Source organism: Carcharhinus amblyrhynchos, chromosome 14 (genome assembly GCF_965287045.1).
Source record: "Carcharhinus amblyrhynchos chromosome 14, sCarAmb.v2.hapA, whole genome shotgun sequence".
Lineage (NCBI taxonomy): Eukaryota > Metazoa > Chordata > Chondrichthyes > Carcharhiniformes > Carcharhinidae > Carcharhinus > Carcharhinus amblyrhynchos.
Genome location: NC_137337.1, coordinates 24,765,435 through 24,792,984, shown reverse-complemented (window position 1 = coordinate 24,792,984; position 27,550 = coordinate 24,765,435). Strand labels below are relative to the sequence as shown.

General features: G+C 43.2%; 1 protein-coding gene across 1 annotated transcript in view; it reads right to left on the bottom strand.

Annotated features, from left to right (window-relative positions):
* LOC145352226 (potassium channel subfamily K member 10-like) overlaps nt 1-26,871 on the bottom strand; it is a 35,103-nt gene extending 8,232 nt beyond the window's left edge. The window contains exons 1-5 of the mRNA XM_080201965.1: nt 26,718-26,871; nt 24,238-24,560; nt 18,824-18,941; nt 13,817-13,977; nt 7,313-7,499 (exon numbers count right to left, since the gene is read on the bottom strand). Of these exons, the coding sequence (XP_080058091.1) occupies nt 7,313-7,499; nt 13,817-13,977; nt 18,824-18,941; nt 24,238-24,560; nt 26,718-26,802 (874 nt within the window). The 5' untranslated portion in view covers nt 26,803-26,871. The remainder of the gene's footprint in view (nt 1-7,312; nt 7,500-13,816; nt 13,978-18,823; nt 18,942-24,237; nt 24,561-26,717) is intronic.
* Between the last annotated feature and the right edge of the window lie 679 nt (nt 26,872-27,550).

Sequence of the window (27,550 nt, the reverse complement as noted above, 5' to 3'; positions counted from 1 at the left end):
AAATCTATTCCTGAATCAATTAATTAGAATGCGTTGCTTGGAGCCTCAACTTCTTAGGAGTGGCAATGAGTGTCAGATTGTCACTCTGTGCCAAGAACTTACGTTTCCGAGCGAGTTCCAGGCAGGGCAGTGCATCCTCAAGGTTCAATATCAAAGTGCAGGAGGGTCAAAATGAAGAGGACATGCCTCCTTTTTGAATGCACTAATTGCCATAAAATAGGTAGGTTTAAGTCTACTGCCTCTCAACCTATACCTGTGACTTCTTGTTCTAGATCGCCTCCCTGCCACCCCATTGAAATAGACAGGCCAGGAAGACTGTCCAAGGTAAGCGGGTGGGGGGTGTGTGCTTAAGTCAGGGGGTTTTGAGTCAGAGTTGGGGGGGAAGGGTGTTTGGGTGGGTCCAGTTGAAGCTGGGGACAAGGACATCCAATTAGATCTGGTTAAGCTTGTGTGTGTGTGTGTGTGTGTGTGTGTGTGTGTGTGTGTGTGTGTGTGTGTGTGTGTGTGTGTGTGTGTGTGTGTGTGTGTGTGTGTGTTGGGGGGAGCGTGGTCTGGCCTCCCATTGGGCTGGGGGGGTGGGCCTGGGGGTTTGCAGTGGTGTGGAAGGAGAAAGGGGGAAATCCTGTGGGAGTGCGGTAGTCGGGAAATGGAAAGACCCCAGAGTGGTCAAGGGTGAGGGTGCGGAGAGTAATCAATAGGAGGGAGGAGACCCTAACAAGTTAAGGGACATGGGGGCAATGTGTCAGCTGCAGTGTTGACATTCCCGACATCAGTGGGAGCCTGGGATTCCAGAAAGTGATTCTGAAGGGGGTGAACATTGTCAGGAGGGGGGTGAATATTGTCAGGAGGGGGGTGAATATTGTCAGGAGGGGGGTGAATATTGTCAGGAGGGGGGTGAACGTTGTCAGGAGGGGGGTGAACGTTGTCAGGAGGGGGGTGAATGTTGTCAGGAGGGGGGTGAACGTTGTCGGGAGGGGGGTGAACGTTGTCAGGAGGGGGGTGAATGTTGTCGGGAGGGGGGTGAATGTTGTCGGGAGGGGGGGTGAGTATTGTCAGGAGGGGGGTGAATGTTGTCGGGAGGGGGGTGAATGTTGTCGGGAGGGGGGGTGAATATTGTCAGGAGGGGGGTGAATGTTGTCGGGAGGGGGGTGAACGTTGTCAGGAGGGGGGTGAATGTTGTCGGGAGGGGGGGTGAATATTGTCAGGAGGGGGGTGAACGTTGTCAGGAGGGGGGTGAATGTTGTCGGGAGGGGGGTGAATGTTGTCGGGAGGGGGGGGTGAGTGTTGTTGGGAGGGGGGGGTGAGTGTTGTTGGGAGGGGGGTGAGTGTTGTTGGGAGGGGGGTGAGTGTTGTTGGGAGGGGGGTGAGTGTTGTTGGGAGGGGGGTGAATGTTGTTGGGAGGGGGGTGAGTGTTGTTGGGAGGGGGGGGTGAGTGTTGTTGGGAGGGGGGGGTGAGTGTTGTTGGGAGGGGGGTGAGTGTTGTTGGGAGGGGGGTGAGTGTTGTTGGGAGGGGGGTGAGTGTTGTTGGGAGGGGGGTGAGTGTTGTTGGGAGGGGGGTGAGTGTTGTTGGGAGGGGGGTGAATGTTGTTGGGAGGGGGGTGAATGTTGTTGGGAGGGGGGTGAATGTTGTTGGGAGGGGGGGGTGAATGTTGTTGGGAGGGGGGGTGAATGTTGTTGGGAGGGGGGGGTGAGTGTTGTTGGGGGGGGGGGTGAGTGTTGTTGGGGGGGGGGGTGAGTGTTGTTGGGAGGGGGGTGTGTTGTTGGGGGGGGGGTGAGTGTTGTTGGGAGGGGGGTGAATGTTGTTGGGAGGGGGGTGAATGTTGTCGGGAGGGGGGTGAGTGTTGTTGGGAGGGGGGGGTGAATGTTGTTGGGAGGGGGGGGTGAATGTTGTCGGGAGGGGGGTGAGTGTTGTTGGGAGGGGGGGTGAATGTTGTTGGGAGGGGGGTGAGTGTTGTTGGGAGGGGGGTGAGTGTTGTTGGGAGGGGGGGGTGAGTGTTGTTGGGAGGGGGGGGTGAATGTTGTTGGGAGGGGGGTGAGTGTTGTTGGGAGGGGGGTGAATGTTGTTGGGAGGGGGGTGAGTGTTGTTGGGAGGGGGGTGAGTGTTGTTGGGAGGGGGGGGTGAGTGTTGTTGGGAGGGGGGTGAATGTTGTTGGGAGGGGGGTGAATGTTGTTGGGAGGGGGGGGTGAATGTTGTTGGGAGGGGGGTGAGTGTTGTTGGGAGGGGGGGGTGAATGTTGTTGGGAGGGGGGGTGAGTGTTGTTGGGAGGGGGGGGTGAGTGTTGTTGGGAGGGGGGTGAGTGTTGTTGGGAGGGGGGTGAATGTTGTTGGGAGGGGGGGTGAATGTTGTTGGGAGGGGGGTGAATGTTGTTGGGAGGGGGGGGGTGAGTTGTTGGAAGGGGGGGTGAGTGTTGTTGGGAGGGGGGTGAATGTTGTTGGGAGGGGGGTGAGTGTTGTTGGGAGGGGGGTGAATGTTGTTGGGAGGGGGGTGAGTGTTGTTGGGAGGGGGGTGAATGTTGTCGGGAGGGGGGGAGGTGGGAGGGGGGGGTGAGTGTTGTTGGGAGGGGGGTGAATGGTCGGGAGGGGGGTGAGTGTTGTTGGGGGGGGGGTGTTTGTGTGTGGGGGGGGGTGAGTGTGTGTTGGGGGGGGGTGAATGTTGTTGGGAGGGGGGTGAGTGTTGTTGGGAGGGGGGTGAGTGTTGTCGGGAGGGGGGTGAGTGTTGTTGGGAGGGGGGGGTGAGTGTTGTTGGGAGGGGGGTGAGTGTTGTTGGGAGGGGGGGTGAGTGTTGTTGGGAGGGGGGTGAGTGTTGTTGGGGGGGGGGTGAGTGTTGTTGGGAGGGGGGTGAATGTTGTCGGGAGGGGGGTGAGTGTTGTTGGGAGGGGGGGGTGAGTGTTGTTGGGAGGGGGGTGAGTGTTGTTGGGAGGGGGGGGTGAGTGTTGTTGGGAGGGGGGTGAGTGTTGTTGGGAGGGGGGTGAGTGTTGTTGGGGGGGGGGTGAATGTTGTTGGGAGGGGGGTGAGTGTTGTTGGGGGGGGTGAATGTTGTTGGGAGGGGGGTGAGTGTTGTTGGGAGGGGGGTGAGTGTTGTTGGGGGGGGGGTGAATGTTGTTGGGAGGGGGGGGTGAGTGTTGTTGGGAGGGGGGGGTGAGTGTTGTTGGGAGGGGGGTGAGTGTTGTTGGGAGGGGGGGTGAGTGTTGTTGGGAGGGGGGTGAGTGTTGTTGGGAGGGGGGTGAGTGTTGTTGGGAGGGGGGGTGAATGTTGTTGGGAGGGGGGGTGGTGGTTTTGGGAGGGGGGTGAGTGTTGTTGGGAGGGGGGGGTGAATGTTGTTGTGAGGGGGGTGTGTGAATGTTGTTGGGAGGGGGGTGAGTGTTGTTGGGAGGGGGGGGGGGTGAATGTTGTTGGGAGGGGGGGTGAGTGTTGTTGGGAGGGGGGTGAGTGTTGTTGGGAGGGGGGGGTGAGTGTTGTTGGGAGGGGGGTGGGGTGGTGGGGGGGTGGATTGTTGTGGGAGGGGGGTGAGTGTTGGGGGGGGTGATGTGTTGGTGGGGGGGGTGAGTGTTGTTGGGAGGGGGGGGTGAATGTTGTCGGGAGGGGGGTGAATGTTGTCGGGAGGGGGGTGAATGTTGTTGGGAGGGGGGTGAGTGTTGTTGGGAGGGGGGTGAGTGTTGTTGGGAGGGGGGTGAGTGTTGTTGGGAGGGGGGTGAGTGTTTTTGGGAGGGGGGTGAGTGTTGTTGGGAGGGGGGGGTGAGTGTTGTTGGGAGGGGGGTGAGTGTTGTTGGGAGGGGGGGGTGAGTGTTGTTGGGAGGGGGGTGAATGGTGTCAGGAGGGGGGTGAGTGTTGTTGGGAGGGGGGTGAGTGTTGTTGGGAGGGGGGTGAGTGTTTTTGGGAGGGGGGTGAGTGTTGTTGGGAGGGGGGTGAGTGTTGTTGGGAGGGGGGGGTGAGTGTTGTTGGGAGGGGGGTGAGTGTTTTTGGGAGGGGGGTGAGTGTTTTTGGGAGGGGGTAGCTGTGGTTCTGCATTACTAGGAGAGGCTAAGCATTGTCAAGTGGTGGTGTGTACATTGTCGGAGGGGGGCAGCCATTATTGTTGGGGGGGGGGAGGAAATGATGCAGTGGTACCCCAGCTAATTTATTTGGGACTGCTCTCCTGAGGAGGCTGCGAGGATAAGCTTTAAGTAAACATAGAGCAATGAGCTGTGATTCCGGCCAGCTGATTCCACCGAACTCGGGAGTTATGTAGTATTCCGGGCGAGGTAAAACCAACAGTTGGAAGTTTAAATTTCCTGTGTAAGTTCTGTGTATCCTCAGGCTCCCAACATGCGTAGTGACTTAAACTGAGTTGTTTGCTACTCCCCATATCAGGAGATTCAGGCTATAAGGTTCGGGCTTATGCCAATAAGTTTGTGTGGAAGCTTCTGCATAATGTAACCTTGGCAAAACTGGCAAAATGCCCAAAGGTTTTTGGGTACATTTTGCTGATTGCACCTTAGGTGCTAATGACAGATCAATAACTTTTCCTAAAAACATGGGGCCCTATTTTGACATTTTGATTCCAAGTGCTGCACGGGCTTGAAACTGGAAGTGTTTCAGATCCGACTCTAAGAGCTGTTCTCAGAGGCCCCATATGCACTCTGCCTGAAAAAATACCAGCGATTCTGAATCACGCTACTCAAGCCTGTAGACTTAATGCACCCAAAACCCTGCAGCTCTGATCAGCGCCTCCAACTGCGCATGCGCAGAAAAAATATTATAGAATGCTGCCCCTCTGCCACATCCCTCCCAGTCTGGGAAATGCCTCCCCCCAGCTCCTGCAGATACTGTCCCATCCCTACAACATTACTGACCTCCTTATCCCCCTTGCCCTCCCCCATCCAGACTGATCACGGGCCCTTCCCCCTTCCACCCCGCTGATCTCAGGCAGAGTGGCAGCGGACCCTCCCTTTCCCCTCAATGATCTCAGGCAGAGTAGCGGCGGATCCCCCTTTCCACCCCACTGATCTCAGGCAGAGAGCCCGTTGGATGCTAGGCACTTACCTCCTCACTAACTGGAGCGCCTGAATCGGATGTTTATAGAGCAAGTCTGTTTTGTGCCAATTCTGGATGGGCGAACGCGGTGGTAAAGGGGGAAGTGCTGGTAAGGTTGAGCGTGCAGCCCATTAAGTCAGTTTAAATACATGCAAATACATTTAAATGGCCGTCATACCCATTTCAGGCACGGTCCCGATGGTGGCCATTTTCGGGCCTTGGTAAAAGGGGAACTGGCACAGAAGCGGGCACGGATCACACTACTCACTTCATGCCTGACTTTACCAAGTTTTTGTGCCTGATAACGGGCTCAACTGAATGGTGAAATCGGCCCATAAAGTTCATAATGCACCAGAGGTTGTACAATTGTCCAAAAAAGCTGAGCTTTTTATACATTCCAGAATGCAATGACAGCTTTTTCTTAATTAAGTATTTGCACTCACTATATTTATTTTCATTACAAACAGTTAACACCTTCCTGGAATGTGAAATAAATCAGATGTAATTAGGCATCGCTACAGCAGAGCTGCACTTTGTAAGATTTACGTGACTGGATGTTTAAATTGCCAGGGTCACTCAGATAGCCATTAGTGCAATGCTTTGCTTGCCAAGGATCAACTCAGAATGTCATTATTTCCTAATCACAGGCTTATTTGCTTCCTCATATCTTGAATAGCTTTGTTTTTCACTCAGATTTACATTCATCCCTGATCAGACAAATTGTAGCCAGGTCCTTCGTCCTTATTCTAGTCATACAAATTGGATCAGAGCTAATAATAGACTGAAATAAATAACTACCCAAATCTTCCAATTTAGCACTTCCAATGCCTTTCTTTTTCCTCAACCAAGGCGTTCTTCTTGCCATGCTGAACAGAGCCTTGGGCTGTGTCCGTTCTATTTCAGGTACTCATGCTCTCACCTCTTTCCCTCCCTCCCACAATGATGATAAAGATCCCCTTGTCCTCGCCTTCCAGTTCACCAGCATCCGTGTTCAATAGATCATCCGCCATCATTACTGGCACCTCCAGCTTGATGCCACCATGAAACATCTTTTCCTCCCTTTCAGCATTCTAATCAGGAAGATTCCCTCTGTGATGCCCTTGGTCCTCTCTTCAATCATTGCCAACACTTGCCCCACTTCCTATAGCATCTTCTCTCTTGTCCAATGCCCCAATTACTCTAGATGACACATTGATTTACTTGTATTTCTAGTTTAGTAGGTTGCATTTGCTGCTCATAAGAGAGACCAAATGCAGTCTGGGTCACCCTTTGTCAGAAGACATCCGTTCAGTCCTAATCCTTACCCTGAGTTTCTAGTCCTCTTGTCATTTTAATTCTTAATCTTGCTCCCACTCTGACCTTTCTGACCAGGGCTTCCTTCAATTTTTCAATGAAGAGTAACTCAAGCTCAAGAAACAGTACCTCATCCTTCCAATGGGCACTTTGCAACCCTCTGGACTCAACACTGAGTTCAAGAACTTTAGGTTGTAACCTCTGCTCATTGTTTCATTTTACTTGTTGGATTGGTTTTCTCTCTTGTTCATCTCATATTTTATTTTATTTGCTTTCACATGGCTGCTGATCATGATCTTACTATTCACACCTCATAGAGCCACATACTTATAGAATCATATAGTGTAGAAAAGGTCCTTTTGTCCATCAAGTCTGCTCTGACACATGAAAAACACCTGACCTCCTACCTAATCCCATTTACCAGAACTTGGCCCATAGTCTTTGTTTCTCTACTTGTTTCATTGCAACTTCCTTTGTCCTTCCATCACAATTTTTTTTATAATTTAGTTTCTCCTGTCTTCCAAATCATCACAGACTTTCTATTTTGTTTTTTTCTATTCCCCCCTCCTTATCACTTGGTCAAAGCCAATTAGTCTTATCAGTTCTGCCGAAACATTACAGACCTGAAACATTTCTCTCTCCACAGGTGCTGCCTCAGCTTGTTTAAAATTTTTTATTAGTGTCACAAGTAGGCTTACATTAACACTGCAATGAAGTTACTGTGAAAATTCCCTAATCGCCACATTCTGGCACCAGTTTGGGGACACTGAGGGAGAGTTTAGCATGGCCAATGCACCTAGCCAGCATGTCTTTAAGCTTGTGGGGGGAAACTGTAGCACCCAGAGGAAACTCCTACAGGCACTGGGAGAACATGCAGACTCCACACAGAGTGGAGTAAATATCAGGCCGATTGTCAAACAATTCAAGTAAACATATAAACTAAACCAATTGATTAAAGCCACAAATTTGTACCTGAAATGTTCTTAGAGGCCACTACACTTTTTACCTGCTACATAGTCACCAAATCCTACAGTTGTTAAGGTGATAACAACAAAATAGATGGAGTCCAGGGTTGTCCAACCTTCGATGTGCTTGAAAATAATTGCTGGGATAGTCACAAAGACAAGGCAGCCCGCTAGAATGAAAAGGATTGTGGAGATGACTCGGATTTTAGTTTGGCTCACTTGCTTTTTCTGAAAAGAAGAGATAAGTGATGAATATATATTTATATCCATAGCTGAAGACAAAATTTAATTTAATGAAAATACCGGACATTGAAATGGCAAAAATGCTTTGTTTGCTAAAAAATATAATTGTAATTGAATAGTCATTATTATGCTCATGGACAATGTTGAGAAGTAAAACATTTAAACATTTTCCCTGCGCAATGATGTGAAGCTTCTGAGTATGGATTTTAGCACAGTTAGGAGTCAGACACTGCTGTATCCTTTATCCCTGACACCGAGGTTCCACTATGTGGAGATGGAGGGAGGGGGCAGCGGTGTAGTAGTTACTATATTGCTCTATAACTTTCCTATTAAGGCATCAATCAAAGGAAAATAGATTTTTACATTACCGTACTAGTTAGAGAAGAACAGAAGTGTACTGGCCTCCCATAGCTGCACTCACTGACTTTTCCACCTGCCACTGTACTTTGTCCAGAGGTAATGGTACGAAATATAACCACAAAACCAGTGGACATGTGGGTCACTGCAGCTAGATGAAGGCAAATCCTTCTTTCATATTTCCAAGTACAGACTGCAGTGGGAGCATTGTGAATTTGTCATTGGCTGACTTTAGAAAATCAAAATCCCTACAGTCGTCTCTCTCTGCTGGGTGTAAGGGTTTTATGCAAAATGAACTTTGTTGATTTTACATCAACGAGCACGTGCCCAGGATATAAAACCTCCACTCAGTTGACAGTAAGTTAACCAGTGAGAGATCAAAAATGACTTTTGAAGGAACTGGTGCAATCAGACATCATTGGGAGCCTCATTGCCAGCATTAATATTCCTCATCTTATAAACTTAAAATCTAGCATAACATTTAAAGAACAAAAATTAAATTCATAAGGGAATTCTCTAAATATCTGAGTCAGCAATTGAAATGAATGTTTGCCAAATGGCCAACAGAGTGAGAGGGGACCCATTTCTGGATTAGGTGTAAAACCATGGCAGAAATATTTTTCACAAGATTATCCTTATTGCCTGACAAAGCTTCAGTGGCAATGTAGTGGAAACTGTATTAAGCGGGTTTTTGCAGCAGTTTATGTCATTTCTCTGGGAATTCTGCTAATCACCCAGTCGAGAATATGCATGGAAATTCCAGGCACACATCTCCAGGGTTCCAGAACGACGGAACTGTTTGAGGCAAATACTAACCCCAAAACTGAATGTAATGCTCATACTTTGAGTTTTGGATTCATGAAGTCAACACTTGCATTAGGATTTTGAAGTAAGAAAATTATTTTGATACAGTGCCTATTACTACATTTACCTGAAATGTGCACACAAGAGCCATCTGAAGTCCGAATTGATCTGAAACTCTGCACTGAAGGATAGGATGGTAGCACAGCATGCTGGCACTTCATAGCACTATGCCATTAAATGGTAAGGTTTGGGTTCTCCTTTCCAATTGACCATATGGTGAATTTCTATCCTTAGCCATGCTATCAGATGCTATCAGCGTGAGGTGTAGAGCAAAAGCAAGATATTTCCATACAGGCTGGAGGAAAAATCAAAAGGCAAGACAAACCAGAGTACTCTTGCACACCTCCTAGTACTATACTCAAGAGCAATACCGTTTGATTAACTGCCACCTCAGTAAGATCTGGCATAAGGGCAGGACGATCAAATTAAAAGAAAACATATGGGATGCAGGTCAAATCGGAATAAATCAACCCAATTCAGATCATTTGGCTGGCTCAGACTGTGTGTGAGGAAGTAGTGTTGCCAATTTTTTTTTGATGGACCCATTTTAAATGACACAACCTCATCCCATATTGTGGGGGTGGGGTCATTTGTGTGTTCAGAGCTGATAGCTGGTAACTGTAAGGCCAGAACAGAACCCACTCCCCATTTGTCTTCTAGAAGATAGAATGACACACTCACACACATACATTCCATTAAATTGCATAACAAAGTTGTTTCCAGGTTAAAGAGAAACCAGCACTGAAAGATTTGTGATTCCAATGGAGCCATAGCTCTGGCAGTGTAAAATAATCAATGCCCTCCAGGATTTATCATTGTACAGCCGGCAGGGTCTGGCACCTTTCCTATGGCCTCAGCTGAACACGACCCAACTTTCAATTGGCATGAGTTCCAATGAAACCCTTTAAGGGTGTAAATGGCAAAATTCCCAGAGCAACACAGGAACTCCTCAAGACTGGCACACTTGAATTTGTTTGGGGATGGGATGAGTGGCGGGGGAGAATCAGACCTAAGATCAGCCCATGAATTATACGTAACCTTTGGGAAAAAAAGTCAATTTCCCAGTCCCTTTTCAGATAATCTGGCCCCAGAACTGACTGGGTTTTGACCCCCAACTCTATCTCCATTTCCTTTACAACTGATGTCTCGTAATTAATTCCCCAAAAGGCATGATAGTCTTTTTCATAGAATTGTCCATCATCAGTATACCTTTGCAACTGAGTGACAAAGTGCGGGAGGGTTCATTTTGGCCTGCGCTGTTACACAGCGCTCTATCCAGCAGTCAGGTCAGAACCTGATTAACATGCCCATTGAGAAAAACTAATTTGAATCTTGATGGACATTAGTTTCTGAGCTCAGATGGAGATAGATCAATTGGAAGAACTGCTGGCTACTGTATGATATTTCATGAACAGTCAAGCCAGGATTTAAAGATGCAAATCTGTTTTGTCTTTAAAATCTCCACAAACAATTTAGGACAAGGTCTTTTCAATGTATGGACTGTGTGACGTTAGTGTACCTTTAAGAGATGCTTTTTACTAAATCATGTTTTCTGCAGTTGTAAGCAGGCCATTTTTGTTTCAGTTGTTTTCTCATTGTGGCACTGGTTTGTCTAGAGGAGCCTTTTTATCACTGCTTAAACTGGTTTGTTTATTTTTACTGGGACGTTTGTGACTCTACATTATTCGGGGAAAAATTGGTTGGCAAGTCAGAGGGCAGGAGTTATTTCATTTTCAGTTTGAGTTGCTGTTTAGTTTGGTTTTAGAAGGGACAACAAGCTGGAAAGAAATGTCTCTCTCTCTCTTTCTCTCTTTCCCTGCTTTTGGAAATTCTGCTGGTCATCTAAAAGCAAGATCTTGCCTTTCTGAAGGGGAGAATGCCCAGAGCCCCTGGTGTTTTGGGAAGCTGTTCTGACTTCAACTGTTCCAAGTCTATCCAGAGAAGTACAGACCTCACCCAAAGGACTCAATTCCAGTATCATGTGAGCATTAGACTTTGTGTGTTGAACTTGTTTAAAGGGTTTTGTTTATGGGATTGGTTTGATTGGAATAGCTTAGATATATTGATTCAGAGTTATACATTATTGTGGTTGCTTTCTTTTTGTTTTTAATTGATAAAAGTTATTGCTAATTTTCTTTCCATACATGTGAACTATCTGCTTAAATAAACTTTGTTTGATAAATGCTCCTTAGTGGGTCATTTGAACCCCACCTGAAATGCCTATCTTAACCAAATTCAAGATGCAAAACTTAGTATCCAGGCAGGCTTCATAAAACACTTTGCAGTTTCTGATCTGAACCGTAACAGCTGTTATAGTCGATCGCCTTGGTAAACGTGCAAATTTAGTCTGATGATTTATATATTTATATTTAACATACGATTATTAAAATGTTACAGCTGAAATTTCACTACTCTTTGGAATTTTTGTAACCATTACATATAACACACCAGATCTTTAATGAATTAGTGACATTGATATTCATTGATATTAATATGGCAAATCAGATTCAACTGTTCATAAGAACTGGAAAAGGTTATGTTCCACATTTCGATGTTTCCTTCAAGGTTAGGATATTGTTTAATAATTTCACGTGTTTTAACAATTACAAATAAAAGAAATGTACACATTTAGCCAGATGTGGGGATTGTGACTACAAGGACTCCTGAATTACTCATATTCTGCCAGAAAATCTAATTTCTTAAAGAAGGACCACTAATGCTACAACCAATACCACATGGGGAATTGAAGATGAAAACACATATCCTTCCACTGCATGTAATTATGTACTGTCACACATGTTGTTTCATGAAGTAGCCTTTGAAAAGGTTCTGTGGAATCGTGAATTTGCTTCAGCCATTACAGCTAACATGTATTCCTTCATTGTTTAAAATTGGGTTAAGCGAACAGTGACTTAAATCAAGATACAGCAAAACACAAGTATTTTGTTGTTAGCCACAAAGTCACATCTCCTCTTGCAATGATCTTCTATGAGCTGCACGTTGCCTCATAAAAACTTTCATAAGAATTTTACTTGCAAAAAAGCTTTAAGTTCCTGCTACTTATAAATCTGTCGTGACTTAGTTAAGTAAATGGTATTCATTCAGTTTCCTGTTGTAGTAATCAAGAGAATTAATTCACACCCCAAGCGTTGTTACAAGTATAGAATTTTATGATTCATTTTTTAAGGCAGGTCACTTTCATGTTGAGGATTGAAAATTTAAAATATAGCGTATTGATGTGGTTTCCCAGAGCAAAAGAGAAATTTTGGAATTGCAGATTATTAATTTAAGTTTCTATTTGAAACATCCCAGGTATGCTACATTGCCATGAGGGGAGATTTAAAGGGAGGTTTTTATATGTTTTATCTGGGTGATTTCTCACAGAAACAGGCAGTCAGCTTTGGAGCATCTTTGATACAGTTACAAAGTCTGCCAGGAGTTGTAAAGCAGCTGGAATTAGGAGCAAAGGGGTATCAGAAACCAAGGGTCTTTTCTGATTTGACGTCACTGAATAAGATTGAGGTGGGACTCATGCTTGAACTGGGGCATCCATAATCATGAGGTGTTTATTAAGCCAGACGCTAGTGGAAGGACCTCAAGAAGTCTCATAACCTCAGAAAATAGTGCAGACACTGAGGAAAATCAAAGTGAATTCCTGAGAGTGGCAGCACACCTTGGCTTGGTCAAAAGGGAAGTGAAAGAACCTTCAAGATCCTGTGAAGTACAGGGAAACTCTTGGGTAGAAATAAAAGTGGAATGAGAAGTGTTCTGTTGAGACCTTTGGGTTTAAGTCATGTGTATTAGCACCTGCTTTGTTTAAATCTTGTACAGTAAATGTTGTGTTTAAAATGTGATATTTGTGATTTAAGTATTTTGATTAATAACTGGGATTTTGAGTTTATTTTTACAAGTTATTTATCTTTTCTGAGATTGTAACAATATTAAATTTTCAAACTGGGGTGCAGGCTGGGTAAGATACTTTTTCGGAGAGTCAGTACCAACACAATGGGCTAAATGGCCCCTTTTTGCAGTGAAGGGATTCTATGATTCTATATTCCGGACAGAATAGATATCTTTTGGCATCTATTTTGGGGTCTTAACAAAATAGCCATCTAGTACCTAAAAATGTCAACTTAACTTCAAGCAAGAAGGGTTTTGAGGCTAATGAATATTTTTGGTACTGGGTGTGGCATCTGCATGGGTGCTTTACTTTAACTTGATGTAATATTACGTTATTACTTAATGATAATGCATTTTCTTCTCATAACTTCAGTAGCTGAAAAATAATTTGAGTGACACTGGTAATGGAAGTGTATTAATTTGTTACTGAGTTAATAAGCTTGACAGCAAGACAACAGGCACCTGGAAACTTGAATTCAGTTTTTAAAAATTCTAGAAATAAATAGCTAGTACAATAGAAGTGACAACAAAGCTGTCGTAAAAACTCAACTGGTTCACTAATGACCCTTAGGAAAGGAGACCCATCATCATTGCCTACTCCGGTTTATACATTTATTGAAGTCAAAACCAACAAGTTTGACTCTTAACTGCATTAAATGCCCCAACAAGCCATTCAGTTTTATCAAGACAATTATGCAGCAGTTCAAGAATAAGGCTCACTGCTATTTTCTCGGGAGCAATAAATGCTGACTTTGTCAATGTGTCCATTTTGCAAAAATAATTTAAAATATATAATAACACCATTGGAGTATAGTTCCTGGATACTTTAGTACAATATTATTTGTTCCTTGGCATCTTTGTTCCATTGAAGATTTGCTTTGGTCAAGATTTCTACTTTGATTGTTGTAGTTATTTTGCTATCTGTTCACGTGTGGATCATTCTCTCATATTGCACCAAAGGAAGTGCGAGCTATTAATTTTTCTGATGAAGGGAGAACGACGTTATATTAATAGAATGAAACATGTGAACGTTCAAATCTATAAAAATGTAACCTTTGCGAAACGCATATTCAATTTGTACTTTGTTAATCTGTTTGCTATGTTAAAACCACCTGAGAATGAACATAGAGTCCATAGTGCATAAAATTATATAATAGAATAATGAGTAACTGTCAACTTACTCTGAATACTTTCTCCACTCTTGCAATACTTTTACCAAAAATTGTGCCCAATTGATCCCCAATTCCTGCTAACAGAAAGCCGAAGAGAGGAATTCCAAACAATGCATACAAGATGCAGAATATTTTCCCTCCTTCAGTACTGGGTGCAATATTCCCATAACCTATTAAAATAAACAAGAACATATTTTTGGGATAAAACAATAAAGGCATGCTGATCTCCTGCTAATTAATGAATAGTTGGCAGGATTTAATGCACCATATCATCAAACAGTTCAGAGATCTAGGTAAAAGATATAGCATGGAAGTGGCAACTGGGGTTCAGATCAGTGGACTATTAACCTGCACAGTTAAACTACTACTCTATATTTTGCTCCCAAATGTCTTAATCTATACTTCAGAAATTAAAAAAAAATACTTTTCAGAAATTATATAATTAGTTCAGTCCTAAAAAGACTAGATGAATTCAATGTACTGCAGCAATGCAAGAAGTGCATATAATCATTTATCTTAGAATCCACAATTAGAGTTCTGGTTAGAAACTGCAGTAATCCAAAATTGATATTCAGTTTCTCTGTGTAGATTCTAAAGCAGTGATACCTTATTTTGAAATCTGAATGTCCTGTGTACCCAACAGAAATGTTCAACCGATTAAATCAGTGATGTCCCAGAAGAAACAGTTCAGAGATGATGGATTGAAATATAGTGTCAATAAATCTATGTTTGTTCTGTAGTTTTTACTCTGCCGGAATATTAGGGAGAAATTAAGCATGAGAAATGAATGGTACCAGCTTTAACTCTTCATGTTATTAATTGTGCATTCTTTGTTTATAGTACATGAAGGTTGTAAATGTTATGTCATTATAGATAACACATTAATATATTATGCTAATTAGACCTAATCTACATGCACAAAAGTATCTATGTTTAGCTAATTACCAAGGCACATCTTAATGGAGCTTTGAATACTGGTTCTACTATTATAGTAAATTGTTGATCAATTATCATTGAATTTAACTTGGAATTTAAAATTTGCTTAGTTATAAAATTGGTTTATCTCTGTCGCACAAAACAGGTTTGAGGGGCTGAATGGCCTACTCCAGTTCCTCATTTCCTAATGCTGCTGGGAGAAGAGCTGCTAGCAAATCAGATTGGCCAGTAGCTCTCTGAAGTGAGACTTGCTGCCCAGTTGGGGGCAGGAAGCTTGCCTGAAACCAATTAACATGCCACAGAATGTTGTATGGCAGCGGGGTAGTCAGCAGGAGTCGGGGTGTATTACCCACTGATATTTTCAGTGGTGGGATGGGGAACCCTACCATCTGAAATGTCCTGCCTGAGTGTAAAGTCTTCATCCAAACCTTACTGATGAAGGAGCTTCACCTCTTTCTTTTCAGGTACTGATAAAATTTTGGTTATAAATGCAGCACCACACTTCAAATCTATTTCTCTTTTGATTAGTACTTCAAAAAAAACCTTTTGAAAATTAAGTACACTCCCCTTGTCTCTATACAAGATATGGGATTTCAGAACTCCTTACCTGTTAATACAATTATATCACTATACCACAATGTTGACAACAACTAAAATTCTAGTCACCTATTGTGAGGTCAGTCTGTAAGACTTGCTGGAAAAACAGCATACTTTTCATTTCTAGATACCAATCATACTACAAATTTGCAGAATGTACCACATTCCATCTCTATCTATTGTTACAAGAATTTTCTCTCACCAAATGCATTTTACCTCTAAAATAGTTTTAAATAGCGATCACAAAATTCAACAATAATTGATTTACTTATTGACTAAGATGATTATAAACTAAAAGCATGCCTATATATGTCTTCTATCCTTACTACAATCACTTTTGATAGTTACAGAAAAGCATGGAAGCTTTAGTTGATGACATTGAATTTAAAATAAATCTTTACAGGATTTCATGAAAAACATTTTCAAAGATTTGGTTATGCACTGTAGGTCCCTTTGTTTCACACATATTGAATGGTAAGAGTTGTCAATTGGGGTCATAAATGCATTCTCTTTTATAATACTGATTTACATTTGCTGATGACAAACCAAAACATTCATTTGAGCTGTAATGTGGGGTTGAAGTTTATGTGGAAGCATCGAGCCTGTCCCTTCACCTTAAATCAGGGGTGTGCCCACCACCATTTGGTCGGTTGGCCTTGAGCTGACTTTATGGCTGTCAGGCTGTTACCTGGCTCAGGGCGCGATTTCTGCCCCCACTTGGTGGATTGGCCATGCTAAATTGCCCCCTAGTATCCCAAGATATGTAGGTTAGCAGGTAAATGCATGGGGATAGGGTAAGGGGATGGGTCTGGCTGAGATGCTCTGTCAGGGGGCTGGTGCCAACTTGATGGGCCAAATAGCCTCCTTCTGCACTGTAGGGATTCTGGGAGATAGTCACACCTCCAAGAGCAGCTAGCCAATCCACCTGTCTTGACTGCATCTCAGAGCTCTGCAATCTTGCACCATTTAGATAATATGCTTTTTTTTATTATCACTGACAAAATGGATAATTCCACTTTTTTTTCACATTATACCCCATTTGCCAGATCTTTGTCCAGCCCCGTAACCTATCCAAATCTTTTTAGTAGCTTCCTTATGTTTTCTTCACAAGTTATTTTCCTACTTATCTTTGTGTGATCATCAAATTTGGCACCCATCCCTTCATCCACATCATTTATACATATTGAAAACAGTCGAGATAGCAGCACTGATCACTGATTAGAGTGTAAAGAACTAAGGAGTGGCGGTGTTGAGGCTGGAGATGTCTGGTATGTGCAGATCACCATTAGGCAATGCCCGCTATGTGTTTGTTTCTTTTTGTTTGTTTTGTAAGTTCAAGACCTGAGGAAGGCAATGTGTATAAAAACTTTGATGGGTGAGAGGGAGAAGGCAAGAAGAGGAAGAGTTTCAGACCATGACATAATCTATAACATTGTCCACCATCACTGTCAATATTACTGAATAGCCTCACTAACTTTACACCATTCACATCACAACTGAGCCAACAGGGACCAACAGTAACAGTTGTTATTCTTACTAGTGTCACAATCATGTGACCGACTGCTTCTTGACAAGTGTTGAATTTATCTTGATGAGGTGGAGATGGGGCATGTTGCTGGGTGTAAGGTATCTGTATGCTTTTTTACAAGGTGGCATTTTTATTTTGTGTTTCTTTTTGCACAGCCCGATAGGAGGACATCAATCAGGTACTGTGTATACTGTCAGAAAGTCCCTTTCATCTCTCAACCAACAGATTATTAATCATTATCACAATTCTGGTTGTGGGATTTTGCCGTGTGCAAATTAGTTGTTACCTTTCCTACATTATAACAGTGGCTACATTTCAAAGGTATTCCATTGGCTGTAAAGTACTTTTGGTGGATTCTGATATTGTGGAAGTTGCTTCATAAATATAAGTCTTTCTTTGCACTCCTTTCGGATTCACCCAATACTTTTTATCTTATATGATGTGATGCTCCAGATTCATTAAACACATGAGTACTTTTCAGGAATGGATTGCTTCTCGCTATTTGATTAAGACACAGGAAATCTTGTGGTGTATTGGGTAGTGTCCCTTCCTCTAAGCAAGTAGCTTGAGATTCAGGTCCTGCTCCAAGTTCAAGTTCCACTCTAAGACTTGATGGAAGATGTGCTCATAATGTGGTCAAACAGATTGCCAATTTGTAAATTCTTCCAATATGTACCAGTAGATAGGTGGTAAGATATAGGATTGATTCCTGGTCATCCATGCGATGGAAAGAAAATTGGCATCTCTACCATTACTACTCATCGCTCGGGACTGTAAAATACATGTTGCAACAACAGCTTGGACTCCTTTTAGGGGACAGCTGGTGTGGATTAGATAGTGAGGAAATGGTGGCATAGTGGCAATGTCACCGGGCTAGTTACCCAAAGGCCCAGGCTAATGTTCTAGTGACACAGTAGCAAGTGGAATTTATGTTCAATTGATAAAATCTGGAACTGAAGGTTAGTCTCAGTAATGGTAACCATCATTGAAACCATCATTGGTTGTTGTAAAAACCCAGTAATGTACTCCAGAGAGGGAAATCTGACACCCTCAACTGGTCTGAAATGGCCTAGCAGGCCACTTTCAAAAGGCAGCAAATGCCATTGATATCCCAAGAAAGGATAAGTAAAGGAAATTGGTGAAAATAGCACAGCATTTGAACCCATTCTGGCTGGGATGAATTTGGGACATGCTCCTTTCCTTTTTAACCAAAGTGGGGGTCTTGGTGCTATGGCAGGGAACAGAAGAAAATCTGATCAAGCACTAACAGGGAAGCTCAATGGAGAGGGCAGAGCCATTCAAAGATGGCTGCTCCACTAGCTAGACTCTGGGCTTCCCATAGACAGGAACAATGTAATCAATGTGAAGAAAAGATGGGAACAGAAAAGTGGTATATTTGTTATTAAAGCACTGTGTGTTTCCCCCAAATTGGTAGCAAATTCAAGAATGAAAACAAACTTTTAGAATAAATTAATGAGAAGAACGGGAAGAAAATGGAATCAGAGATAAATGTTTTGTGTATGTGTGTATGGTTTACAGCAGTGTTTCCAGTGCTGTTGCAATCAGCATAATTTGTGGATCGTAAACACACTTCAGTTTTAACTCAGAATGCTTGATCCAATACTTCAGCCAGATAATTTTTTTCTACTTTTTTTTATTTTGAGTCATACGTACTCCAGTTGTGCATTCATTAGATAATATTCAACATATGCATGAGAAGAGGGATCTGCAGACCTTAGCCAGTGCCTGTCCGCCATAAGTTAGGGCTCATCCAAATTTGCATTCTTAATTACAGCACTGGTAAGGCATGTATCTAGTTTATGTGTGAAGAGAAGAGGTTTGTAAAACATAAAAAGGGAAGAAGTTCATACAGATATTGTGGAATGCTTTATATTGTAGTGAAACTGTTTTCACATATAATATTAATATTGATAACAACATTTTTTTAAAATTACCTATCGTGGTTATCACAGTCCCAGCAAAGAAAAAGGCACTACCAAGTTCCCAGTGACTTGTATTGTTAGCTGAATTATCTACAGGATTCACTCCAGCGCCAAGAGCCTCAATTGCATGCTGGAAAGAAACAATTCAACATTAATAAATTGTACTTTAAAAATAATCCACAATAAAGCAATAGAAGCATTGTCTGTGAGAGGACAGGTAAATAGCTTTACAGATGTGTTCAAAATACTGGATAAAGGCCCACATGTCTGTCCTTGGCTTGCTGCAATGTTCCAGTGAAGTCCAACGCAAACTGGAGGAACAGAATCTCATCTTTTGGCTAGGCACTTTACACCTTCCAGTCTCAAAATTGAGATCAACAACTTCCGATGTTTTGCTCTACCCCACCTTGGTCCCCTTTGATTTCATTCTATTTTATTTAATTTTATATTGTTCTCTACCTTTTTTTATTGGCTTTCATTTTTTCTTCCCCTCCAACTCTTTCTTCCTCCTTCATCCCTCTTCCCTTTCCTTTTCTTGCCCCCACTTCCCCTTTTCTACATTCTACCTCTGCCCCGTTCCCCCCACGTTCCCCCCCTCCCCAACATCTTCATCTGTCATTAAGCTTCTCTGCCGTTTGGCCATTCACACCCTTTATTCTCTCTGTGGACAACTATTAGCAGTCTTTTCTCCTGGTTTCCACGGCTATGACTCATCGTTCATTCCCTCCCCCGCAGTATAAATATCTCTCATTTTCTATGCCTTTTAGCTTTGACAAAGGGTCACCTGGACTCGAAACGTCAGTTCTCTTCTTACAGATGCTGCTGGACTTGCTGAGATTTTCCAGTGTTTTCTCTTTTGTTCAAAATACTGTATGTAAGTCCCATAGAGCACAGGGTCCAAAAAGCCTTATGAAAGTGTGGTGTTAGTTTTCATCTGTATGCTCATGACACTCAGCTCTACCTCGTGAGCCACCTCAATTTGATTTCTCCACTATCACCAAATTATGAGGTTGCTTAACAAGAAATCCAGGACTAGATGGGCAAATGTCTCCTCCAGTTAACACTGGGAAGACTGAAGCCATTGTTTGCCGTCTTCACTCCAAACTCTGCTCCCGAATTACAGATTCCATCCCCCTCCCTAGTAACAGTCTGAGATTAAGCTAGTCAATTCACAACCTTGGTGTTGCATCAACCTCAAGATGAGTTTCCAACCTCGGATAAAAGCAAAATACTGCAGATGCTAGAATTTGAAACAAAAACAGAAAATTTTGGAAAATCTCAGCAGGTTTGACAGCATCTGTGGAGCGAAAACAGAGCCAACATTTTGGTTCAGGATGACCCTTCATCAGCAGTCCGACAAAGGGTCATCCTGACTTGAAACATTGGCTCTATTCTCTCTCCACAGATGCTGTCAGACCTGCTGAGTTTTTCCAGCATTTTCTGTTTTGTTCCAACTTCATATGTGTGTCATCATTAGGACCATCACTAACACTGTCGATTTGCATCTCCCTCACATTGTCCGATTTTGCCATTGTCTCCGCTCATCTGCTGCCATCTGAAACCTTCATTCATGCCTTCATTACCTCTGGACTTAACCATTCCAATGCACTTCTGGTTGATGTGAATATCTCATGTGTGTTTAGAGGTATAGCTTATATTTAGGTTGATGATTAAAGTTTTAAGTGTTAATTCAATGGTAACACTTGGTTGTGGAATTGAAATGGATCATGGGTCATTACAGTTTAGAGTGTTTATTTAATCAGGTCGGAATTCAAAGAGAGAAACTTAAACAATGAATTATCCATTTCTATGCTTGTGATAGAATCAGGAGGTCAACACTTACCTCAATAAAAGATTTAGATTATTTACATAGCTCCCAGATGAAAAGAAATTAAAAAGCTGTTTGTAAGCAAGGGAATTTCTTGGTGGAACATGTAAGTATGAGGAGAATATCCTGACTTAATTAGAAATTTAACTTATTCATGTGGGTCTCAGAATCAAAGGTTTGGTTTTGAAGCTGAGTGATAATTAATGTGAATTCCTGTTTGGGACATCCCAGGTATTCCGTACTGCTACAGAGATAGAGTGTGGGGAACCACACTTTTGTGTGGGGTTAATCTGTGTGTGTTTGCTCCCAGAAGCAGGCAGTCAGCAGTTCATTTTGGGAACAGACAAACAGTATTACAGCTCACTAAGCCAAATGGAAAAAAGATAAATGTTAGCCAGGCCTGCACTTTAAGCAGAGAAAATATTAACTTTATAATTCAACATGAAGAATGCGCTGGAGGCTCGAGTTCAGTTTGGAGACTAAGTTCTTGATGGAAAAGGGACATAATATTTCCTAGCTTGAAGCTAGAGGAATAAATCTACAATAACCTTCATTACAAAAATTAGTGATTAGCATGGAGAATGAAGAGAAGCCTTAGCTGGAGCTGATAAATCCACAGCTGCGAGGTTTTGAACAAGATTGGAGGATTGCTTAGCCAAAAGCTAATGGAAGAATCCTTATGAAATTTTGTACCTCAGCAAATAGCTGGAATACCGAGAAGAAATAAAAGCAAATTCCAGAGAGCAGTAGCATGACTTGAATTTTAAAAGGAATATACTCTAGTCTAAATCTTGAAAATCTTGAATTTCTCCTTAACCATTAACACTCTCTACAGGAATCATAATTCTCATCTCCCACATGCCAGCCTCTGAAAACTTAAAAGATATCCCAAAACACTGCTGCCATATTTAACTCACACCAAGTCCCGTTCACCTATTACCCTGGCCTTTGTTGACCTGGTTCCTAGTAAAAAAAATCTTGATTTTAAAATTCTCATTATTGTTGTCAAATCATTCCATAGCCTTGCCCCTCCTTTTTCTGTAATCTCTTTCAGCCTCACAACTCTCCAAGGTTCCTGCACTCACTTAATTCTGTGTTCCTGGGTATCCCCAATTTTAATCACTCCACCACTGGTAGCTGTGCATGAAGTTGTCTAGGTCCCAAACTCTGAATTATCCATTTCTATGCTTGTGATAGAATCAGGAGGTCAACACTTACCTCAATAAAAGATTTAGATTATTTACATAGCTCCCAGATGAAAAGAAACTAAAAAGCTGTTTGTAAGCAAGGGAATTTCTTGGTGGAACATGTAAGTCCCTATACTTCTCTACTTGTTTCCCTCTTGTAAGGTGCTCTTTAAAACCTACCTTTTTTATTTCCAATCATTTGGTGATCACACCTAACGTGGCATTTCTAATGCTCCTGTGAAATACTTTGAGACAATTTACTATGTTAAAGATTCTGTATAAATGTAAGTTGTTGTTAAGTTACTCAATATAAATTGGCAAAAGAAGTAAAAGTGATGTGAGGAAAAACATTTCCACCCAAATGGTAAGTGGAGCCTAGAACAAATTTCCTGAGAGGGCGGTGGAGAGGTAGATTTGATCAAGCTATTCAAAGGGGAATTGGATCACTATCTGAAAAGAAAGGGCATGTGCTGTGAATGGTTATGGGGATTAGGTGGATTGCACTTGCAGAAAGCCAATCCTTGATGGGCTGAATGGCCTTCATCTGCGCTGTAGAAATTCTATGCTACTCTCCTGTTGGCCATTCCAGTAATATGCAACAAAATGAAACTGCCATATTAAATTTAAAATTGTTTTGTAATGTATCTGGGATGGAAGTATTTTTATGCATTTTTAACTCATGCCTCCTTTAATGAAGCAGTATTTTTATTTATTTGTTATGCGAACTGATGAGTTTCATGGCATGCAATTGAATGGTACATTTGGTTTGGCTTGAATATTTCAGATCATACTAAAACATATATATACTGGAAACAGAAAATTCTGGAAACACTTGGATCAAGCAGCATCCATGGAAGGTAGAGTCAACATTTCAGGTTGATGACCTTTCATCAGATAATCATATCTTGATAACTGTTCAACTGAACAATATCAGTTGTAACAAAGTTACTAGGGAAATCCCAAAAAATATTGTTACAAATCTTACTATGTATCAATTGGTTGCCTTTTTTGGAATTAATTCTGGGAAAACTTTCAACTCTCATGAACTATTCTTCGAGAATTCTGATTCTGCACATTCCCAATATGTGTCAGTTTCATTTTTTTCAATTGCCCACTTTCACTACTAATTTTTTTAAGTATTTATTGTCACAAGGCTTACATTAACACTACAATGAAGTCACTGTGAAATTCCCCTAGTTGCCATACTCCGGCATCTGTCCGTGTAGGAGAATTTAGCATGGCCAATGCACCTAAACCAGCACATGTGGGAGGAAACTGGAGCACCTGGAGAAAACCCACACAGACATGGGGAGAACGTGCAAACGCCACACAGACCGTGACCCAAGCCAGGAATTGAATCTGTGTCCCTGGCGCTGTGAGGCCGCAGAGCTAACCACTGTGCCACCATGCCACCCTGGAATTAGGGAATTCTGCCAAAATGTAATCTTGACCAGAAATGATCCCCTCAGCCAACATAGCTAACTAAAATAGATTATCTAGCCATTACTTTTTTGACTATGTGTGGGGCCTGGCTGTATGCAAATTGGCTGTTGGCGCTTACACTAGGTTGCAAAGCGTTTTTGAACACTCTGAGGTGGTGAAAGGGGCATTTGATTGCAAGTCTTGCTCTATATTCAGGGCAAAAGACAATGCACAGGGGCTCGTTAATCTTCGTTTAAATGCAATATTGTGTTCGGCTGTTGGCTTAAAAAATAGACCGGCGCGATTTAGCATATGTTGTTGTTTCATAGTTCTGTTTCCTGTATCCTACGTAGCTCAATCTGACTGGCAGCCACTGGCGAAATGGATGGCCCAAAATGCCAAATACACCTCACTGTTTGACTGAGCAATACCATTGTCGTCGGACTGATTGAAGATTAGGGGAGTAATCGGCGTTAGGTTATGGTGAGGCATTAAATGAATGCCGAAATCCAAAGTGAAATTGGTGTAGCTGCGTTTGAGTGACCACACCACCCGAATTTTGTTCAAAAGTTACCTTTCGACCGTATGAATCAACCTGGGCTTGTTTAGTAACTGCGGACAGTGTGCAACCTTTAAGACCACTGAGATAAAAGTACGACAAATAAAGGTATTTATTTGGGGGAAAAAGTGTTTATTTGCAACAATTTGACATTCTTCTCTGATGCTAAGTACCTGTTGATGGTTAGTTGTGAATCAAGGTGATTTTATGGGCAACTCGGAATAAGGATTGGGCATGAGAAGTTTGAACAAGAACCCTTTCTCCCTCAGAAAATCAAAGTGCTTCCCTTGACCAAAACCGAGCAGGCTCTTTCTGTCTTTGCTTTTGGCGAGAATTTTGGCTGATCACAATGCATGTATTTATTTACCCGATCATTAGCATACGGGAGATGCACGCAGTTGAACCTCAACACACGAGTTCATTCCCTTACCTCAATGAGCGCGTCAAGTTCTCCCGGGTTTACACAAGGGTGATTCCGAAGGAAGTTGGATTTCTCCGTCGTGATCTTATTCTTCTGCTTGCTTTCGAAAGGTTTCTCCAGAGCTCTGAAGACCGTGCCCCCGATCACCAGGTAAACCACAACCACCACGAAGATAGCCAGCACTGTCTTCCACTTCATAACTGTGGGCGATGACTGGGGGCCACTGTCCATGCTGGCTACCACCGTGGTCCTGGAGGAGATGGACAGCCTGGGCACAGGGTAGTGCCCGTTGCTCTTCGGGTCACAGGCTTGCACGGTGGACTGGACAGCGACTGAAACGAAAAGAAAGGAAGAGTAACTCCGATCCCGAGATGGAGGGGGGTAAAAAACCTCTCCTTCTGTGCGCCAAGGAAGGACATTTGCAGCCTTGGCTGACAATCTGATAGCAAGTTAAGGATACATTCTAACTTCATATTTTCCTTCCGAGTCTGACCTTGTGTTCAGATATTTCCTGGAGGTGTGCGGATAGGTGAAACGCCCTCTGTTTAAATTGTGTGTAAATCAGCCTCTTCAAGTCTGCTCGGTGCACTCATGTCAAGAAAAACAAGTGTTCCTGCTGCCGGAATAGTATTCTCAGTGTTAAATAGGGGCATGTCAGTAGCGCTCCCTCGTGACGATCGTGTAATAGGGTGCCATTTCTCAGTAAGTAAAGTTACTAATGGGGAATGAACACTGGGTCAGCCTCCCTTCAGCATGTGGGGTAAATTGAAGTATCCAACCAAGGGATAGAATTCAGACACTGAGGTGAGAAAGGGCCCGTCTTTAAAACTCAAACATTAGTTTCAACTTAATCCAGACCAATACCTACATCTCAGCTAAAAAAAAACCGTATTGGTTAACCATATTGGTCCAACTAACTAGGGGAAATGTGTATTAATTGAAAGCACGTCTCTTTCTGTCGGATTCCTAGCTATTTCAAGATCCATTCGGTTAAAAGGCAAATTACTGCGGATGCTGGAATCTGAAACATAAGCAAAAAATGCTGGAGAAACTCAGCAGGTCTGACTGCATCCGTGGATAGAGAATAGAGCCAACGTTTCGAGTCTGGATGACCCATTCTAAATATTCTAAATAAATAACAATATTCTACAGATACTGTCAGATCTTCTGAGTTTTTTTTAACCCCAGCATTTTCTGCTTTTATATCCATGTGGGCATTGTTTAAGGACAGTGGGTGTCGTTCTGCGAGGGGGTTACCGGAGACAGCAGCAGTGGCCTGAGACCGGTAAAAGAGCCAGCAGGAATTGGCATCTTGTGTGGGGTTACCGGAGAGGTGGATTTGCCTCTAATGGGTTCAGCGCAACTTGTAGTTGTTACTGGGACCTACTCACGTTAGCCTGGCGAGTGCCCAACATTTGTAACATCTGGTGGCCCAACCCCGCCGGCGGAGCTGCTAACTCCAGAAGTCGGTTTGGATATTTGCATAGGGTTTCTGAAGTCGTTGGCAAATGAGCAAGTATGATGGAGAGTTTGTGTTTTTTTTTGGTCTGTTAATTAAAAGCTGTTTGGAATGATGTCATCCGCTGTTGAGTGGATTTTGGAGGTTACCACTGCCCTCCTTACAGTACAGCGGGGCAGTAACAGACTTCAGTTTCCCATCGAGGAAGCGTGACTGGTGAATGTTGAGAGACTGTTGTGCCGTGCCTGCTGCGATGAAAGACCCATCCCCCCCCCCCCGCCCCCCAAAGAAGGGAATATGAGAAGGCAGCAAGGGAGGGATAGCGAATGAGGAGCTGGTTTAGAGCTGGAGAGGCACGAACATATAAATTTCCCATTTTGATATGTCAATGAACAGTGTAGTTTCAGAAAATAAAAGATACACTTAACAGCAATTTGCCAGAAGATTTTTGTTGCCTCCTCCCTGCATCAGACTGCGGGGTATTTTTTTTTGCTCAGCTGTGTGCTTGCTGGAGTGATCCAGTCCTTGCAATAGAAAAACACCAGCCACACACACACACACACACACACACGAGCAGAGCTGCTCAAGTATAGGAAACGATCGATTAAAACAAAACGGCAATGAAATAAACAGAAAGCGAGCGAAATAAACGGTGATACCATCAGGCATTTTTGAATGCTCAGAGATTTCCACATGCAGAGTAACCCTCCTGATAGCCTAGTGCAGCAGATAAATGAACCGTTTCAAAATTACATTGCCAGGACCTGGAGTGGGGAATATCATTTAAAATGAGTCATTTCCAGTAAATGTGAGCCAAACCAAGAAAATGTTTGGCCATTTATGGGGCAATGGTTGCTCGCTCGCCTAATTGCCCATCGGTTTGTTTATGCCTCTATACCTTAAATAATAGGTTAAGAATATTAATTAACCCACTGGGCAAATATCGTTCAATTCGTGGAACACAAATCCTCATAGCACACGCACACACACACACACACAGACAAATTCTTACTGCAGTACAGTTACGAACCTGGAGGGTCACAACTAGTGTGTTTCCTTGACGATTCTATTGGAAATTTCATCTTCGATCGCCAAAACCTTCCTTTTCCTTGCATTCGCAAATTGCAGTCAGTTACTGTGAATCCGCGGACTTAAGATGAAAGGCCATGCGTTGGGGTCAACATTTTAGGCATCCTTGCTTTATTCCAAGCCAGTCGAGAAAATAAAGAGAATGAATGGCTTTTTTTACTGTATAGATATATGAACGCGAAATTCATAAACTGGACTGAGCCTGAGCCACGATCAGTGCATGAATGATCTCACACTGCAGAGTGCAGAACGAATTGCGGGCGCCTGCCTCGCATGTGGCAATTTACAACAAAAGTGTATTATCTATGGAGAAAATCGCAGCGCTCGCTCCCGGTGTGGCCTGAACTCACTTGTTTTTCGTGTTGTTGTTGGCTGGAGACGGAGGCTGTGTGTGGCGGTGTCGTGTTGTTAGGTGGAGACACCCGCGGGTTTGTGGGCACATGGCAGTGTCCTGCGGCAGGCGGCAACCACCCTCATCAAACATTCCCCGCACAAAGAGGGGGAAGACGGTTAACATCAGGCAGGCTGGAAGGGGCTCTCTCTCTCTCTGTCTCCGGGGGTGGGGGGAGGTGGTTGTTTACGCTACACTATTCCTTCGGTGACAGTCGAAACGTGTCTGTGGCTGCCCCTATCCACCTGCAGAATGTATTCAATAAACATCACTCCGGTTCTCTAGCCCTGGTACGCATTGGTCTGATACCAGCTTGGTGTAACACTCCACCATCACCAATTGCAGATGCTGACATCACACACAACAGTTTGCTATATCAGACC